This window comes from Budorcas taxicolor, chromosome 11, assembly GCF_023091745.1.
Source record: "Budorcas taxicolor isolate Tak-1 chromosome 11, Takin1.1, whole genome shotgun sequence".
Lineage (NCBI taxonomy): Eukaryota > Metazoa > Chordata > Mammalia > Artiodactyla > Bovidae > Budorcas > Budorcas taxicolor.
The window spans coordinates 91,741,816-91,761,001 of NC_068920.1; the positions used below are offsets into that span (position 1 = coordinate 91,741,816).

A 19,186-nucleotide genomic window follows, 5' to 3' on the forward strand; every position below is an offset into this window, starting at 1 on the left:
CAGACTGCTTGAGGGAGGTCACGTCTAGTATATCTCAATCCCTACTCAATCAATTAGAGATTCAGAAAGAACTTGGAAATCAATAAAACCTTACCACCTGCCTGGCTGCTGGGACTAAACGTTGCCTCAACTACTTTCAAAACCACCAAAGCAAAGCATGTGTTTGAAGGGAAATCCACTGATGTGGGATTGAGATGATGACTATCTTCAGCAGACTTCTAGGCACTGCAGGAGAAGCAATGTGAGCCACAGAAAAATGTGTTTTGTGCCTGGAGAATAGGGAGCACCTCCTAGGGCTGCTGTTACCTCAAACGGCACCACACAGAATAGAAAAAGCAATGGACAATCACATCATATGTGACTTTGGTGACCCTGAAAATAAACGGAGGAGCACACACTCTCCCTCATCTCTAGGGGAGCCAGGGGACCATGCCTGTGTGTCCACAGCCTGATCATCTGCAAGCTTCATACACTTTTTGCATGGTCATTGTACCCATAAATTCTTACTAGAATCCTTGAAATTGTCATTTACTAAAGTACCACTGTTCTAACAGCTCTTCATGGTCTGCCTACAGCTACATATTCAAGTTTGTCTTCCATTTCTCTCAAAGAAAGTAACAGTCATAATTTTATTGCTGTCTCCGAATCCCCATACACCAATAAAAGTTTTATTGTCATGTCTGGCTCATATGACCTTTCTTTTCTAGCTTGGCTGAGCATTACTTATTTCTCAGACTTAGCTTAAATGCTTCATCGTGTATGGTGTTCTCTCTCTGAGTATTCACTCCTGCTGTCAACCAGTTTTTGATGAGCTATTGTTATGTTCCAGGGACTATACTAAGTCCCAAGGGAAGGGGTTTTAATCAAACTCACTTGATGCCTTCCCTCATGAACCCTGAAATATAATGAGGGAAAGATTTCCACAACAACAACAAAAAAAATCACACAATTAGGCTGAAAGCAATAACTGAAATGTGTGACAAAGGAACATGACAAGCACCATGCAGGGGCAGAGCAGAGGCTTCTGATTTAGACTGGGGAGTCACGTAGACTTTTTGAGTCTGTAATATACATGTTGAGACCCGGAAAATCAGTGGAGAGTAGTTCAGTAAAAAGTGGGCAGAAGATTCTTCTAATCATAAGGAAACCTATATGGAATGACTTTGAGGAAGAAAGGAGTTTGCTTTTCAGGAACTAAACTAATGCCAGACTGGAGGCAGCATATTGACTTTCAGGGGAAAGTGAGAAGAAATTTGAAGGCAGACATGGAACTTCCACAGATCATAGTCCTAGGAATGAAGCTATGCATCAAAGATCATCACACTGGACTGCATAAACAATAATAATTTTATGTGGAAAAAGGTGTCACTAATGAAGTGAAAATGCAGATCAGAAAGGAGAAATATTTGCAGTACATATGACAGATCAAGAGTTAACACCTCTAAAATATAAAACCATGTATCAAGTGCTATGAACAAAGGCAAAAACCCAGTGGAAAAATGGACAAAAACAGAGACATGCAAGTGCAGAACAGAAGATCCAAATGGTTGATAAATGTAGGACAGGACGCCCAATTTCACTAGAAGGCAAGTCAAAATAAAATAAGGAGGTATTTTTTTCCCCAACAAACTTGGAAGAATAAAGTGAATTAAGGTGATAATTTGTTTAGAACATTTGCCTGGGAAATAGACAATTGTGCTGGTGAGAATATGAATTTCTCAATTTTTAGAAAGTAATCTAACATCTATTACAATTTAAAAAAGATTAAATTGCAGCTGGCTGATGGGTGGATGTGAGTTCATTATACAATTCTTTCTAATTTAGTTTATGTTTGAAATATAAAATAGTAATGTTAAAAAATACACAAATATTTTCATGAAGCAGCCTCAGTTTTGAGAATATAGTCTAAAGAATTAAATACACCAGCACGCATATAAATAAATGCAGGATGTTTGCTGATCATGCTGCGAGGAAAAAAAGAGAAAAGGACAGTTTAAAAGCTCATTAACAGGGCTGTGATTGAGTAAGTTATTCCAATTTTTTATTGGACACTCATAATTATGGCACACATATACCCTAGAATTTTAACAGAGTTAAAAATAGGAATTGGAGAAAAATCTGTTGAACTTAAAGTGAAGTGAAGTGAAGTCGCTCAGTTGTGTCCAACTCTTTGCGACCCCGTGGACTATAGCCCACCAGGCTCCTCTGTCCATGGGATTCTCCAGGCAAGAATACTAGAGTGGGTTGCCATTTCCTTCTCCAGGGGATCTTCCCACCCAGGGATCAAACCCAAGTCTCCTGCATTGCAGGCAGACACTTTAACCTCTGAGCTACCTAAAGAGGTTGAACTGAAAGATGTCCATAATAGATTAGGAAAGGAGAAAATCAAGCTTAATTCACAGAGTATGCTTCTAATTTTTATGTGACAAGAGAGAAAAACAACCCTCTATTCATATTCATAGGAACATGGTGAAGGTGTAGGAAAGATTCATGCCAAGCTGTTATCATCGGTTAATGTATGGAGGTGGGAGAAAAGGGAAAAATAAAGTTAAATAGAAAAAAATAATTTAAAATTCCAAGAAAGAAGTATTAAGTAACAATTTACTAGGTACTACATAAGACATTAATACCAAGGTACACAAAACAGCCTTGGGTTCCACCTTCTTAGAACTTTCACTATATTGAAAATAAAACAGAAAATGTAAGAAAACAAACAGAACAATTCTAAATTTAAAAAAATAACACAAGAAGGCACAAATACTGGGTACTAAGAAAGATAATAAAGAGGGTGGATATCAGCAAAGGGCTGTCCCAGTAGAAGTTGTTTGGGATGAACATTAATGGAGCTGGACCCAGGCCTCCCAGTGTGAACCCTGGAAAGCCATCAAGTATTTCTCAAGAAGAAAGACATGAGAGAGAATAGGTTGAAGTTGGAAAAAAAAACATAAATCAAGAAGACACATGGGAGAATTTGCTGAAAACCCAACTTTACCCTCATCTTCTCTCAACCATATACTACACCATCCACTTTAGTATGGATCCTTTATTACTGTGAAATCTTACACTTCTATTGCTTTGTTAATTCTCTTCCATACCAGACTGCTAGTCTTTTGATAGTTTCCTGTGAGTCTGTTTCTCTTTCCCTCCACTTTCCTCCCCTCCAAACACTGAACGAAGACTGAACGCACAAGCTACAAAATGTATGTTTTCTGACTGAATAGAGCAAGAGATTTTTCCAAGTTTATAAATTTCCAGGAGTGGACTGGGATGGATATAATCAGTAAGAAAATGTGAGAGATCTTTGCTTTCAAAGCTTTGAGTAAAGATAGTAAACAAGTGGGTAAAACATTGATGATAATATTGCATACTTCTTTATAAAATGCTTTTATCGCAATACTTTCCTAACACCCACCTCCTATAATATCTCCAGTAAAAGAAGTAATGATAGTGTTTATTTAATTAAACCAGAAAACACTTCTCTGCTTAAGTGAATTGGTATCATTGTGCACTGATGTAAGTATCATAGCTGTGTTTAGTTTTCCTAAGGCTTAGATGGTAAACAATTTGCCTGCAATGCGGAAGACCTGGGTTTGACCCCTGGATCAAGGAAGATCCCCTCAAGAAGGGACTGGTAACCCTCTTCAGTATTCTTGCCTGGAGAATCCGATGGACAGTGGAGCCTGGCGGGCTGAAGTCCTTAGGGTCACAAACAGTGGGACACGACTGAACGACTAACATTTTCACTTTCTTTCAAGCCTCCATATATAAGTTGCTTAAATTCCAGTGACTATGTGCCAAGTTATTTGAAGTCAACCAGGTTAGTAGTCTTCGGTTTGATTTGTTTGGGTGCCTAATATTTATATTAACCTTATCTAATATCCACAGCACTACAAATAGTTGAGAGCTAATTTGGAGCTCTTTTCTCAAACTCAGCAAAGCAGCTTCAGAAGTTTCTAGGGTAATTTTTACTCCTGTGGCTATTAGAGTGAGATGGTTGAAAAAGGCCTCATCAGTCAGGCCAGGTCAAACTTTCCATAACTGTCAAGTAGAAGAAAAGCCATTTGGCAATAACTGAGAAAGTTGGTTTCAAAGCAAGGGAGCCTCATGATTCTATATTATATATTCTATGTGTTTTTCATCAAAAGGTACCACATTTCAGTAAATGCAAGAGGAGTTATATTTTGAAATAGTGATGATACTCTCCATTATTGATTTCAAGTCAACTAAACTCTTTGATAGCAAAATAGTTTCTTTGCCTGGAAGTTCATGGACTAAAACACCAAGAAATACATGCATTGAGAAATCACCTTTCTTAAGACATATTTAGTTTTTGGTTTTTTTTTTCTTTAACATATGGAAAATTGAACAGTCACTTTACATAAAACCAGGGGATTCATTCCAAGGAATCCTTAAGCCTGGAACCAGGAATCTGGGAGGAACCTGGCTTCTAGTAAGATGAAAATGGCACTATGATTATAGCTGCAGCAATGAGGAGTGTGTGTATGAGTGTGTATATGCACATATGTACGTGAATCTTACTGCATTCCTTCCAATGCTCTGACAGAAATTGCTACAGTCACCTTTATTTTCTCATAATTTATAGGTAAAGTCAGGCTTCTGAGAACTCCAGAGAAGATTTCATAATACCTTGGGATTAATTTACTTAAATATACTAAATTACTATAAACCTCTTTGTTAATTTCCTCTCAAATGATGCATGGTTTTACCTTTAGTAGATAGAGTTTCCTGTGACTTAACAGACAACTGATGCTCAATACGGGCTACTCTGCCTTCTGACTCACTGCGAGGTTGAAATCTTCTTTATTGTTCTATTTAGTTAGTAGCGGTTACCTCTATTGGATTATTATTATACGGCAGGCTCTGGGCTTTGCACTTTATCTAATTTATTCCTCATAGTGACTCTGTAGTTGTTATTACAACTTTACAGGAAAGGAACCGGAGTCTCAAGGTCATGCTATGTGTGCTTCACAAGTGACACGGTCAAAATCCAAATCCCAGTGTGTATCTGGCTGTTAAGAGTTTTATGCATTCAATGTGTCAGCACTTATGACTGCAGAACATTTGTCAGTATCCCCAATTTTTCCCTTTCTTGAAGAACTGAATCCTTTTAGGCCTCTCATCTAAGCAGTGTCCAGTTCTACCCCTACTGGCCACATTCCACCCCAAATCCTGCCATCTGTCTGTCCTTTGCGGTAGAAGGAATTTGCATTCCCACAGAATCTTAGGAAAGCATAGTAAAGTAGAAAAATAATGTTTTTGGTTTTTTTTAAGATCTAGTCCAGGCACTGCCCCTAATTTACAGAACGATTCTTTGAACTTCATTATCCTCTGCTCACATTTTTTTTATCCTCTGCTCACATTTTTTCATCAGAGGTATAACAGTGATACATTATTTATCTCCCAGGGTCACTCTGCGGATCCTACCAGGTAGATAAATGTGCGAGTGCTCTGAGGAAGATAAAGTGCATGTAAAAACAATGCTGGTCTGATTATCTTCCCTGTGTCTTCCACACAAAAGGGACTGAATCAGCAGCCTTCCTAACAAGAGTTTTGTGATACATCCAGCATACCACAGTCAGTCAGCCATGGCAGTGTCCAGTTCCACCAGGAATGTTATCTCTGAGGAGGTCTCTGTATTCATTCTTTCATGAATGGAGGCCCTGTGAATTCAGGTGGCAAAATGACCATTTATACCAAGGGACCTGTTGTTTCAGGCCATTAATTGTTAAGTTGCATGTGGAGCTTGTTTCTGTTTATCTGTGAAACATTCTATCTTTATGGATCAGCACTCTCCAGCTCCCACAGTTGGAGTGAATTAAACTTCTCCCACTCTCAAAATTTTATTACAAGATTTTATGTTTCTAGGTATCAGGAAATCAATCACCTGAGACCACTCTTCGGTCATATCTGACAGAGAAGCTTATTATCATGGAAATAAGAACTGTTTCGATTAGGTTTTAGGGTTTCTTTCTAAAATGATTAGGTCATTTCTTCTTCCCTTCCCTGCTCTGGAATTCTATGTTGTACTCTGGATGAAATCCACAGCAGAATTCCTATAGCAGAGTTGTAGGCTGGGTTCTCAGAGCCCTGTGTCTTGCCAGGCTTTCTGGACAGCTTTTATGTAAGCGCATGTCATTCTGGGTGATGGGGCAGTGTGCCGTTTTCCTGATTTAAAACTGGGTCTCCTCATTTTGGGTGATCATCTTTATATTCCTGTCATGAAACTACTGCTGTCTCAATTTTCTTTTGTTGGGAAAAGTCATATTCTTTTTGGCTGAAGTGCAATAGCTAAGGTGAAATATTAGACAGCTTCCCTACTGAGCCCATTAGATGGAGGCATGTCAAGCCTAGAACTGGGGAATATGGAAGACAAGCTATCCATCATGGGGGGAAGGGTATGGTGGCTCTGCCAATTTAAGTCACTTTAGCCCAGAACATTTCTGAAGGTCTTAGGAGGCAGAGCTAGTCGATTATAATAGCATGGGGAAAGGTTAATCACTCCTTCTCTCTGAACCTCTGTGGGGCAGAGACCTGCATTAAATTCCACCCCCACCCAAATAAGAATAACAGATGATATGTGTCCTCTTGCCATTTTAGCAACCTACATACATCTAACTAAAGCACTGCTCTTGTCTTATTAGTTTCATAATGGCTACTGAGAAAAGTTTGATGCTGCTAGAATCCAGAAAGAGTTTATAAAGCTTTCTAGATGCTAAAGTGTTAATTATGAACACTTTTTACCCTTGCCTGTGGCTATAGATAGGTCTATTTCCATTTATAATATGGCTGACTCCTCAGTTAATTTGTTTGTTCTACTAATAAAAGCTAATTAATATTATCAAATTTTGGATGGCAACTCAATGTTAAGTGCTTTACATGCATTGTCTCCTTTACCAGCACAACGATATCATGAGTAATTAACATTATTCATGTCATTTTGCAGAAGTAAAAAGTCAAGTACACAGAGGTTCAATGTTTGGCTTCTGATTACACAGCAAGTGGGTGAAGCGGGATGTGAATTCAGTTTGATTTCCAAAGTCTGGTCAATGAAATGTTAAGATTTTAGTGGTAGATATGGTAATATTACTATGTTACATTATGTAACATATATGTACATATATGTACACATCTGTATACCACATATTACCACTTCTCTACTAATTTTTTTAAAATTAAACAATGGCTTCTGCCTGTACTGGCATCTTTAAACCTGGGCATTGAATAAAGTATTCTTGTCTTTCTTGTTTTATTCCCAATGCCAGGCTTCTTAAAATACTGAGGATGAGTGAGGAGCTACTAATGACAAAAGTGATCTAACCAACAAGTCAACTGACATGAGATGAGACCCACAGACTAAAGCCTGCCGTAGTATCTGCTGCTCCCTGGAGCACGTGAACCAACAAAGACAGCATATGGGCTCTTCATGCGAGCAGCATGCCCTATAGAGAAGTATTCAGACTATGTCACCTTTCCTCTGTTACCATTGGAGTAAGTGTAATTAATACATACGAAGAAAACTCCACAAGAAAACAATTTCATTATCAAAGCTGGTATTGGACACAGATGACAAGAAAATGTGGTTTCATTCTTCTTGCATTTTATGTTTCCTTTAGAGGTAGACTTAGCCTATAAATTTGGCTCCCTGGTGGCTCGGAGAGTAAAGAATCTGGCTGTGATGTACGAGATCCGGGTTCACTGGGAAGGTCACCTGGAGAAGGGAATGGCTACCTACTCCAGTATTCTTGTCTGGAGAATTCCATGGACAGAAGACCTTGGGTGGTGGGGGGTGGGGGGTGGGAGGGAGGTGGAAGGGGGGGTGTGGCACAAAGAGCTGGACAAGACTGAGCAACTAACACTTTCACTACCTTATATTTTCCTCAACCTATGCTGCATTTCTCCCTTTACAATATTGGGGAACCATTTTAAAGCACAGAACTCCATCTCATTGTCTCCTTCTAAAGCTCAACAGGACAAGTCACACTTTAGAAAGGCGTGTGGTATTTTGAGCCTTTCTAAAAAGGACTTTAAAAATGTTATTAATGTTTAAAGGCTGGGTGTGTATATATATATATATATATATTAATATGAAGACTGCCTAGAAATTTATTTTATATACATGAGTAGATTTTTCTTTTATTTATTGTAGGACAGTTCTGTATTAGCAATCATGTACTTTTGGAAGACTTTCAAGTAAATGCTTAATCTAACTCAGTAAACTCACTTATTTGCTAGGTAATTACTGTAAGCAACCAATCACAATTAGTTTACATGTGTGAACAGAACTCATTCTAACAGCAAAAGGAACTGTGCCCATTTTCTATCCAGATCAAATCTGTCTGCCTTGCGAAGAGGCTCCCTCAAGGTAGAAATAATGCATCTCCTGGCACAAAAACAGTGCCAGTAAAGCAGGCCTTCCACTCACCACTGGGCTTATCAAAATCATGCTACAGTCTTTTAGTACTTGCCAGGTTCTCTGCTAAACACTGTGTGTGCATCCTTCCATCTATCACCCCATTTCCCCCATTTTACACAAAAGGATGAGATGGCTGGATGGCATCACGGACTCGATGGATGTGAGTCTGAGTGAACTCCGGGAGATGGTGGTGGACAGGGAGGCCTGGCGTGCTGCGATTCATGGGGTCGCAAAGATTCATGGGGACACGACTGAGCGACTGAACTGAACTGAACTGAACTGAACACAAAAGGAAATTGAGCCTCAAAGATACTAAGTAACTTCCCAAGACCAGGAAGAGCTGCAACCCAAACTAGTTCTGCAACTCAAACTGGTTCAAATTGTGACTCCAAGGTTACAATCATAAGTAATACTCCCTTCCCTTGTTATTTTGTTTTCTAGTGATCTCCTGGTAGGAACTAATTGTGGTAAATGAAACAGGTTGTCTTAAAGGTAGAAGCGCCTTCTCTAAACAAGATCTTAACCTTCCCCACAGCTTGGCCAAACTTCAGATAGCTCTCGTCCTGTCTCTAGGGCCCTGGCCTCCTTTTTCTTAGAGCATTTACTTCATAAAACTTGTAATTCCAAATATTTTCTCTGTTCCTTTGATGTGTAAATATTTTTAAAACTTCGTTTCAGTGTTACCACCCAGGATTATTTTTCTCCAGGACCTAGGAGCCCTCATTTTGAAACCTAACTTTCAAGGAAGGACAGCTCTCCTTCCAATTTCTGTGGGGAAAATAGGATCCTACCTTGAGGCAGTGCACTTTGCTCCAACTCATAAAACAACCTTCAGACTTGAAGTTATTCAAAGAAGAGGGTTTAGTGTTCCTTTGGGTGAAACCAATTAGCCAACACAGAAGGTCTATGGACTATGAGCCCTTCACTCCAGCCCTTAAAAACTCTCCAGTTTTCTTTTTTTCTTTTTTTCACATTGAATTGAGCTCAGATTGAATTCTGGGCTCCTTCTCTACAATTGTCTGGAATAGGTCTCCCTTGCCTGTTTAACTCCGTTCAAGATAATTCTGTTTTGTTATTACTGCTGTCAGAAAAATAGTGGGAAAAGTGCAGATGATGCCTGATGACATTCTTCCATTTTAACTACACAGCCATTCATTTTTATTCCAGTTTTCTGGAGAATTAAATTTATATGGAAAAAAGCAGTTCTTCCACCAATGTGTCATGCACTGAAAGCCACCTAGCCCCTCAGGGCCCAAGCTTCAGCTGTCCTGTCCTGTACCCATGTGATCAGCTGGGTCCTCACTACTGACTCTGGTGTGACTCTTCATGAGAGCTGCTCTAGATGTTTCCAAAAATGGGGCACTCATCACTGCTGTTTTGCTGGCTACAGCTCAAAATTCCCCATTTTAACAGCAATGTGTTGGCTATTACAGGTTAATTAAACTCGCTTTTGAATAATTACATAATAAATACCCCAAGTTTAAATGTACCACAAAATTATCTTCTAATCAACCTCTAAAAATATGATCTAATAATACATTCCTTTAAATGATTGTGATTACTTAGTTAATAAAAAGATGCACCTTGTGCAATATACATATCTTTATTCCTAATGTGGTTAATGGGATCAGTTCAATAGAAATCCTCTCATCTTTTCTCAAAATAGCACACTGGAACACCACACAAAATTGCTTAGTAATTGCAGCAAATTTAGCCTAATGAATAGTAATACATGTAAAGGACCTTTTGCCATCAAATTTAAAATTTATGCCAGCCATGGAAATTATTTAAATGAATATTTAAAAAATTAATCTTATATTTGTGAGGTGCCTGAATTCTAAAAGAACAACTTTCTGCATTCCAAGAAATTAAAGTGCCACTTTTCCTAAACTAGGGAGTGTCTTATTTCTCTTGTGTTACAAAAAAGTAACTTAATCTCTCTGAATCTCCTTAGCTATGAAAATACTTCAGTGTGGCCAAATCATAAAATAGGATATTGCTCATAAAGAACTAAGGACAATGATGAGCACAGAACAAATCTTTGCTAGACTGTTAGTTGCTATTCTTATCTATTATTACTCATTTATCCCGAAGTCTGATCAACCGATAGGCAACCAAAGTTTTTTAAAACATCTATTTATTTGGTTGTGCTGGGTCTAGTTCCAGCACTCAGGCTCTCTCACTGTGGCATGTGGGGTCTAGGTCCCCAGTCGGGCGTTGAACCCGGGTCCCCTGCACTGGGAACGTGGAGTCTTAGCCATTAGACCACAAGAGAAGTCCACAAACAGTATTGTTTTGAGGGGCTGTACTCTCATCCCCACTGGTTCAACTCATGTTTAAGAGATTGCCTCCCAAATGACAATCCTTTTCTTCTCCCATTACTACACTGATTTTTTAATTATTCAATAGAGCTTTTCTTTCTTTCCTTCGACAAAGGTTTAACTGATTTGAGAGTGGCCCCATATCCTATGAGCTACCCACTGCCCACATTCATACACAAAAAGAATAAACATATTAAGTATCCTATATCTAAGAGAAAATTTTCCTCTCTAAATAGGACTTCCAGGAAACAAACCTGATAATGTCCTCTTTGTAACTAACGACAAACCAGTTTTCATCAGGAAGTCCCCATACCAAAGAAGATCATTATCTTCATTGAGGTCTCAGATATCAACACAAAAATCACCATTTCCAATTTCTTCAGGAGTTATGAGTAAAAAGAATCTATTTGGAAGAAGTCCTCAAACTTAAGATGTGACATGAGTAAGGGTCACTGTGGAACTTCAGCGGTTTCTCATGTCATTATTTATCAGTTTATTAATAAACCAAAGTAATCTGTTTCATAAAAACTGTGTTTAGTCAAACGTCTTGGAAAACATGTATATTTATATAATACATATATTAATAACAGCAAACATTCATATTGTACATATCATGAGCAAGGTGTTGTTCTATCACAAGCTATCCAAGTATTAATTCACTTACTCTAACAACCATATCTCTAGGATGAAGGGAAAGCACAGAAGGAGCAAGTGCTTTGATAAAAATATGAAGGAAAAGTCAGCCACTTCTCACACATCCAGACAGCTAAAATCAGGCATTTTAGGGCAACGGTGGCCTGCAACCTAGTTACCAATGGCTGCTTCAGAGTTCTACCTGTCGACTAAGAGTTGGGGTTCAATTAGACCTGCTGGATTGAACAGCCACCCTCTCATATTATAAAACACTGTTTATAACAATGTGAAATTGTCATCTGATGCTAAGCAAACCAGACAGTGTGGCTGGAATCAAGTATAATTGAGTTCCATGTGTTCCCACACAGGGGGTTGCTCCTGATCTAGTTTCAACATGTACAGTTCCATCAGGAGGCCTTACTGGTTTCATCAGTTGCCCACCAATTTTCAGCAAGGAAAAGTAACAGCTTTATGTAAAAGGGAAAAAAGTAGCTTGAATATTCTTTTTTATATAACTGAATTGGGCAAAAGAAAAGCCAGCATTTATGCTCTAGTTTATGCCGGGCATTGCAGTAGGTATCTTATATATATGTTATGCTATGTCACTTCAGTCATATCCAACTCTTTGTGACACCATGACCTATAGCCCACTAGGCTCCTCTGTCCAGTATGTTAGTTTTAATTCTTGCAACAAACTGAAAAACAGGTGTTATTTTAATGTCAAAAATAAAGATCCTGTTCCTTATAAAGAATAGCTGAAAAATGGGTAAGATGAATGTAGTCCTTTTGTAGAATGGAACTGAAGGTGCAGACTTTCTATTTTTTTTTTTCCCCAGAGCTTAACACAACAGTGAGTGCACAATAATTCTCAACACTCTTTGGTCAGTGGTGAGACTGACAATCTACCAAATAAATATTCAACCTCCTTCTTCATTAAGAGATCTGGGTGGAAGTGCATGGTATTCAAATTTATCAAGCATTTCATAAAAGGGGTTAATTTACTTGCATTCAAGATGATGCCAGATTTTTCCTGTTCACTTCATTAATGCCTTAGTGAGTACTCAGTAGCTTTAGGAAGATACCTAAATGATAAGCATAGCACCTTTTCAGAGAAGAAGAAGGCATTTTGGGGAGAGTTTTGGGCAGGGTGATTAGAGAAACTTCATATGTAAATATTCAGGAAGACTGAAAGACATTGGTATGAAATATACAGAACATTTGGGTAATCTACCTATAAAAGTAAATATGGATCTCTTTACAAAAATATTTGTCTTCACTTGCTTAAGGAGTAGCAAAAGTGCATAGCAGGTATGTTGCTGCTGCGCGTGGGTGCTCAGTTGTGCCCACCTCTTTGTGATGCCATGGACTGTAGCCCACCAGGCTTCCCTGTCCATGGAATTTTCCAGGAAAGAGTGCTGGAGTGGGGTGCCATTTCCTCCTCCAGGGGGTCTTCCCAACCCAGGGACTGAACCTGCCTCTCTTGCTTAGCAAGTGTATCCAATTCTAAATATTTAACCCAAGATACTACTTTCCTAAACAGTTTCCCCAGATAAAACCTGCTGATATCTGACATAATTTTTATTGAAGTATATCTAACAGTATCCAAAGTCTAATAATATCAGCAACTGCAATTTTTTATTTTGTTGTTTTATTTTGTGTTCAAGACACAAAGCAAGTAAGGAAAAGCTATTTAAGAGATCAGAGGAAGGCTATCCTAGCAGTAAACAATACTTAAAGAGGATAACAAAAAACAACTCTTCAATTAAAAACAAACAGTTGGAAAATAGGAAAAAAAATCATATGAACTAAGAATTTCACCAGAAGCTGTCATACAAACAGAGTCAATTATGCCAAAAGAGCAACATTGCATGAATTATTAAAGATGGTCTTAAAAAAATTACAGGGAACTGGATAGAAGAATGCAGTGGAGAAAAGAGATCTCACAGAATGTAATATAGAAAGAGAAACCACGCATGGACGATACTCTCAAGACACCATCTAGGGGAGGTAAGATCACAAGAAAAGCCTATGCTGGAAGATGCCATAAAACAACAGACTCTGGTTTAAGCCTTGAGAAGAACTGATGGATTGGAAACTAGGGAATAAGGAAAGAAACACTGAGGCAGGAGGGCAAGTAAAACTAGATTTGGTACAAGAGTATTGTAGCTGTCATCAGATGGGGTCAGTTCCTACTGTGTCTTGAACATCCAGCAGCAGATTTCCAGGCTGTGGAACAAAATCAAAATTCATGCAACAAATCTTACATAGAACACCACAAAGGGGTTTCCTGCTCAGGGAGCTCTTCTTACGTGGTGAAGAGTCTCACTACATGCTAATGAACAAGTAATGAACAGAAAAATAAATGCTACTGTTTCAGATAAGAGAGAAATTAGTAAAGAAAAGAGAAGCAGAAAAAATATCTGGAGTATGTTATTAACAAGCTGCTCCTTGCTTTTGGTGTTATAATATTAAACAAAGCCCAGTGAATAAAAAAGAAGAGGAAGATGACAAAATGGTTTTAAAAAAAAAAAGGGGGTGATAATCTCTCTCTTTCTGCACGCCCACCATTCTCTTCTTAGAGCCAGAGACCTAGACAAAGGGAAAGATAGAAAACTAGTCTATAAGGAAAGGTTAGTGAGACCTAGGAGCAATGGCTAGAAGAACGGATCATTTAACTATGCCCAAGAAGGGGGAAAAAAAAGTGATCATTTAAAATGTAATTAGACTTCTTACACTGAAGTTACTACGTACTCAAGGTGAGGATTCTATATAAAGAAAATATTAGCCTCCACTCAGACAGCAAAAGAAGGATTCGGCCCAGAGGAAAATCAGCAAGTACTATAATTAGTAAGAACCTAGACTGTTTTCAACATTATGTTAAGACACACACATATCAATGTATAACAAACATCAGACTTGGTTTTATGAATGATCCATGCTGGAAGATCTCAGAGAAGATACAAAAAAAGACAGTCATGGTGAGGAACATGAAAACAAGAGAAATGGGGAAAAAAGACATTTGCGGGAGGGATAAGGCACAGAGGTGGACTGACATAATGGACAAAAAAGCACTAGCTTTTCCTTTTCGACTAACATAGAATGAGAATAAAAAAAAGAGGGGGCCCAGAACAGTATCAGGAAAGGACCACGTCTGTCTAGACAACTAAAAGGGAATCAGGTCACATTCTAATAACTGTATATGAAAAATGTTCTGGAGGCTGAGAATTTCGATATGTGGGATGGAGGTGAGAACAAGAAAGATGGGAAGACAGCCAGGATGGACCTTCAAGACCTTCTCCTGCTGAGAGATGACAGCTGAGCTTCTGTTCCTCATGGGCACTCAGGATCTGCTCTAAGTGCTGACAGTCAGTAGTCATAGCCAGTGGTGCAGGGAAGTGATATTAAGAAGGAGGTAAAACATATGTTTCATGAATCATTTTTTATTGAAATATCAGAATGAGTAGATAAAAATGATATTCTTCAGAAGAATTACACATTAATTTTTTAATTATGATATGAAGTTCTCCTGGGGTAACAGGTGACATCTACAGAAGTCATGAATTATCCCATAGTGGTGAGTCCATACCCACCTCAATGATTCGAACCCTAAACAAGACAATTACTGAATTTTAAGAAACTGCTTACAAAGGAAACTAATGCAAATTACCCTAATCCTTGGCATTATGAGTATGTAGATGAAACTCAGGCTATGATTCATTCATTTTCAGTGTCCACAGCTACCACTTGATGGTACAAGGCTGCAGGTAAACAGCAGTCGCTTAGTCGCTAAGTCATGTTTAACTCTTTTGTGACCCCATGGACTGTAGCCTGCCAGGCTTCTCTGTCCATGGGACTTCCCAGACAAGAATACTGGAGTGGGTAGCCATTCCCTTCTCCTGGGATCTTCTCAACCCAGGGATCCTGCATTAGCAGGCAAATTCTTTACCACTGAGCCACCAGGGAAGCCGTATTTATGTATTAATCATATTTTATCACAAAGAAGGAGGGTAAATTATGTCTCACCTAGAGATAAAACACATCAACTTGAAATTTAGGGAGACATGGGAAGACTCAAACATGTCTCTATTAAATGAATCAAAGACAGGCAGTACCTGTATTGCCATAATACTCTTACTTTCAAAATTCAGAAATATATCACTTGAGATAATTTGCTGGCAGAATGAGAGGTGAAGACTTTTGGTCAGTAGAAAGGTCAAATAATTTTCCACAATGCAATGCAATTTTTAAGCTTTACAGTTTTTACTATAGGTGACCTAAGGGAGAGCCCCTTAAATAATTATATTGAAAATTACATTGTGAGCTAATAGAATGGGAACAATGAGGTAAGAGCCTTGTGTGCTGTCCTCTACTGCTTTTTCTGAAATACATAATCTTGGTGGGTTTTGTTTTAAAACCTTTTTTTCCCCAATAAATGTAGGGAACTCTATCCATATAAAAACTATAAACTAAGGACTTCTAGATATAAGTGCAGGATTTTTTTTTTAAGGACTATAGCATGCAACAAAGATTTACAGTTGAGCCAAAGAAAGTAAGAAAAAAAGTCGACTAACCTAACCCACCTGAGCTCGGCTCACAGGGGTCAATGTCCTCATCGTCACTGGGACACTCTGCTGAGGCCACAAGGATGTCATCTGTGGTCTGTAAAAGAATCACATTCAGTAGATTACTTTAACGGGACCTAACAGATCTTTTCATCTTTGTCTTGTGGACTAAACACCATTTGCATTTACCTGACAGATTGAGAAACCAAATTCAATATTTCCCTTCCCAAGGACACAGAGCTTACACTCTTCAACATATGTTAGGTTCCTCATGGAAGAATTGGCAATATTTGTGAAACCTTGATTCTAGCTTACTTTTCATGAGGATAGGTGGCAGCCAACTTGTAGATACCCATCCATTTAACTGCACGGTGAAGCTGCACACAGGAGAAGACAGCGGTTTAAAAAACAGCCTGGCAGAAACAGATGATCTGAAATTTATTACAGCCCTGGAGTGCTACAAGGTATGCATCAGTGGGCTTTATGCCGTGCTTGTGCTCGGCTTCCTAAAAGCAGAACAGCTATAACCTTTTATATTCATGACCAACTAGAATTCAATGTATCTTTGAGATATAGCCTGTCTTTATTAGGAAACGCAGATTAAGCAGAGAATGTTTTTTCACTGATGCAAAAAGGGAAGCAAATATAGTTCATGGAAGGTATTTTTAAACATTTTTGTTGAACTTTCACACTCAATTCTAATCTTTGTAATATTCAAAAATCAGGCAATATTTCCCCATTGTCTTTGCCACCATTAAAGTTTCAGAATAAATGACGTAAAAGAAATGCTGTAAAATGGTATTTTACAGCAAACAGGATAGAGGTGACAGTTTTCTTTGTGACATTTTAGTTGCTTCATTGCACTTATAGCAAAGAAGATAACCATCAGTGTAATAAAAAGCAGAGTGTGTAAATCCTAGCAGTTAGTCACATAATCAACATATTTACAAGCATTAAAGGCTATTCTTTACTGTCACTTATAAGCAGCAGTAAACTCAGCATAGATATTTCATAGAAACTGAAGGTTTGCATCATATTTGGCTAAAGCTAAGGCAACACAGAGAGAACTGAAGGTATAAGAAGGAAAATATCTCATTACATTTGTTAAGGATTAAGAGATTATAACTGTTTAGACAACACTCAGGACTGCAATATTGATGAAATCCTTATTGAAAAGTAGAATTATAATAGGAGTCTTAAAGGAAAGAAAAAATAAGAAATATGATAAAGTATATTTTTATTAAGGGAGTATCTAACAGAGGGTGAAGAGTGCTATGCTTAGTGACATTAGTCACTCAGTAATGTCCGACTCTTTGTGCCCCCATGGACTGTAGCCCAGCAGGCTCCTCTGTCCATGGAATTTTCCAGGCAAGAATGCTGGAGTAGGTTGCCATTCCCTCCTCCAGGGGATCTTCCCAACCCAGGGATCAAACCCAGGTCTCCAGTACTGCAGGCGGATTCTTTACCCTCTGAGCCATCAGGGAAGCCCAATAGAGGGTAAAGTATAAATATATAAATATTAAGAGAACAGTATCACTTTGAAAAATGGAGACAAGGGATGATGTATATTTGTGACAAAAATTAGGCTCAAAATGTTTCAAGTACAAGGTCTTTAATTAAGAATAAGGAATTTGTTCAGAAGTTAATGCTTCACAATATAACTTTATATAGTATTTTTAATAGTATTTTGACATGGTTTCACATTATTCTTCTTTTAATTCCTTTTGGCAATTAAGTTTGGAGACCAAATTCATTTATTTCATTGCTGTCATATTAAAAGAAGAAGTTCAAATGCTGATTTTCATGGAATTGTAACTTTTAATGCCAGTGATAGCCACCAGCAATTCGTGTGATAGTCACATAGGTATCTTTCATTAAAGTGAGCTTTAAAAGGCAAGAACACATCCTTCTTTTGGCACGAGCACGTCTCTCAGGATAACATCCAAACTGACTTGATAATAACAAGTTATTGGATTAAGAGGTCTGCCAGGCCAATTGTTCCAGTTCGCCCTGGAACTGATAATCTGCTTTTCAAAAGCCAACTTCGAGTGGAAAGCTACTCTTTTTTTTTTCTTTTTTTAAACTATAGTGGATACTCTTTAACATTAATTTCAAGTTAGAAAAAAATTTCTCATTTTCCTTGAGGCATTTTAACTCTGTTGATGAAATCCCGAAAGGGACGTTGTTTTGCTCTTGGTTGGGGGAGTGGTGGAAGGAGCAGGATGTGGACAAATTCTTTAATGTAGTGTCTCGCATCCTGGCAGTGATGTGGTCCCCTCTCCCTTCCTCCATCTGGGAAGACACTTGGTAATGTCTGGAGACATTTTAGTTGTATCAGCTGGGTGGAGGATGGGAGTAGGTGAGCTACTATTAGCATTCAATGAGTGGTCACCAGGGATGCTGCTAAAATTCTAAAATGTATGTGACAGCGCCCCCAGCAAAGAAAGATCTGACTCCAAAGTTTCCAAAGTGCTAATAGTGCAGAAGTTGAGAACCTCTGCTCTAAAAACTCAAAAACTGTTCTGTTCCTTGTTTTTCTCATCTGAAAAAATTGGAGAGCACTGTCACTGTTGTTGTAAAGATGAACTTGGTACACGGAAACTAACTAGAATAGGAGCACCTTTGAAATATTTACAGAAGCTGTGATAGTATCAACATTATTGTGTCACAAATGGAGCACTGATTTAATATTTTTTGCACTATATAACTTAATTTTAGATATTAAACTAGAAGTTGTACATGTGAATTATTCTCAATTTTACATCTCTTGTTAGTTTTTATACAAGAATAGAGTAGCTCTATTGGTACTTGGTTGAACTAAGTTTCCATCTTTTGCTTCCTAGATTTAAATTCTGAATTAAAAGTCAAACATAAGAAATAAATGATAAAGGTTTCTTCCTAAAAGAAATTCAAAGACAAGAAATGAGTAACTCAGTGTAGTGTTTCAGGCAAACTAAATTATTTAGGCTGCACAAGTTAAATTTTGCTTTAAAAGTCGACCTATTTTTTACATTCCACAGCCTTCTGGAACAATTCCACAGCCTCCTGGAACAATTCCACAGCAAACAGAAAGTGTCAGAATGTCCTCAGTGTTATCTTTCACAAATCACAGTACCTAAAATAACAAAAGATGTCATAGAATAAATAGTACCTCCTATAACCCTTTATAGTAGGAAAAAAGTCACCGTACAAATATCACCCTATTGTACAACTATATTTTACTTTTTAGTGTATTT

The 19,186-nt window shown here is 38.1% G+C and overlaps 1 protein-coding gene across 1 annotated transcript in view; it reads right to left on the reverse strand.

The window, feature by feature from the left end:
• The window catches only part of NRXN1 (neurexin 1), a 1,203,402-nt gene that overhangs the window by 10,990 nt on the left and 1,173,226 nt on the right, over positions 1–19,186 (reverse strand). Inside the window, exon 22 of the mRNA XM_052649572.1 lies at positions 15,960–16,047. Coding sequence (XP_052505532.1) covers positions 15,960–16,047 — 88 coding nt within the window. The remainder of the gene's footprint in view (positions 1–15,959; positions 16,048–19,186) is intronic.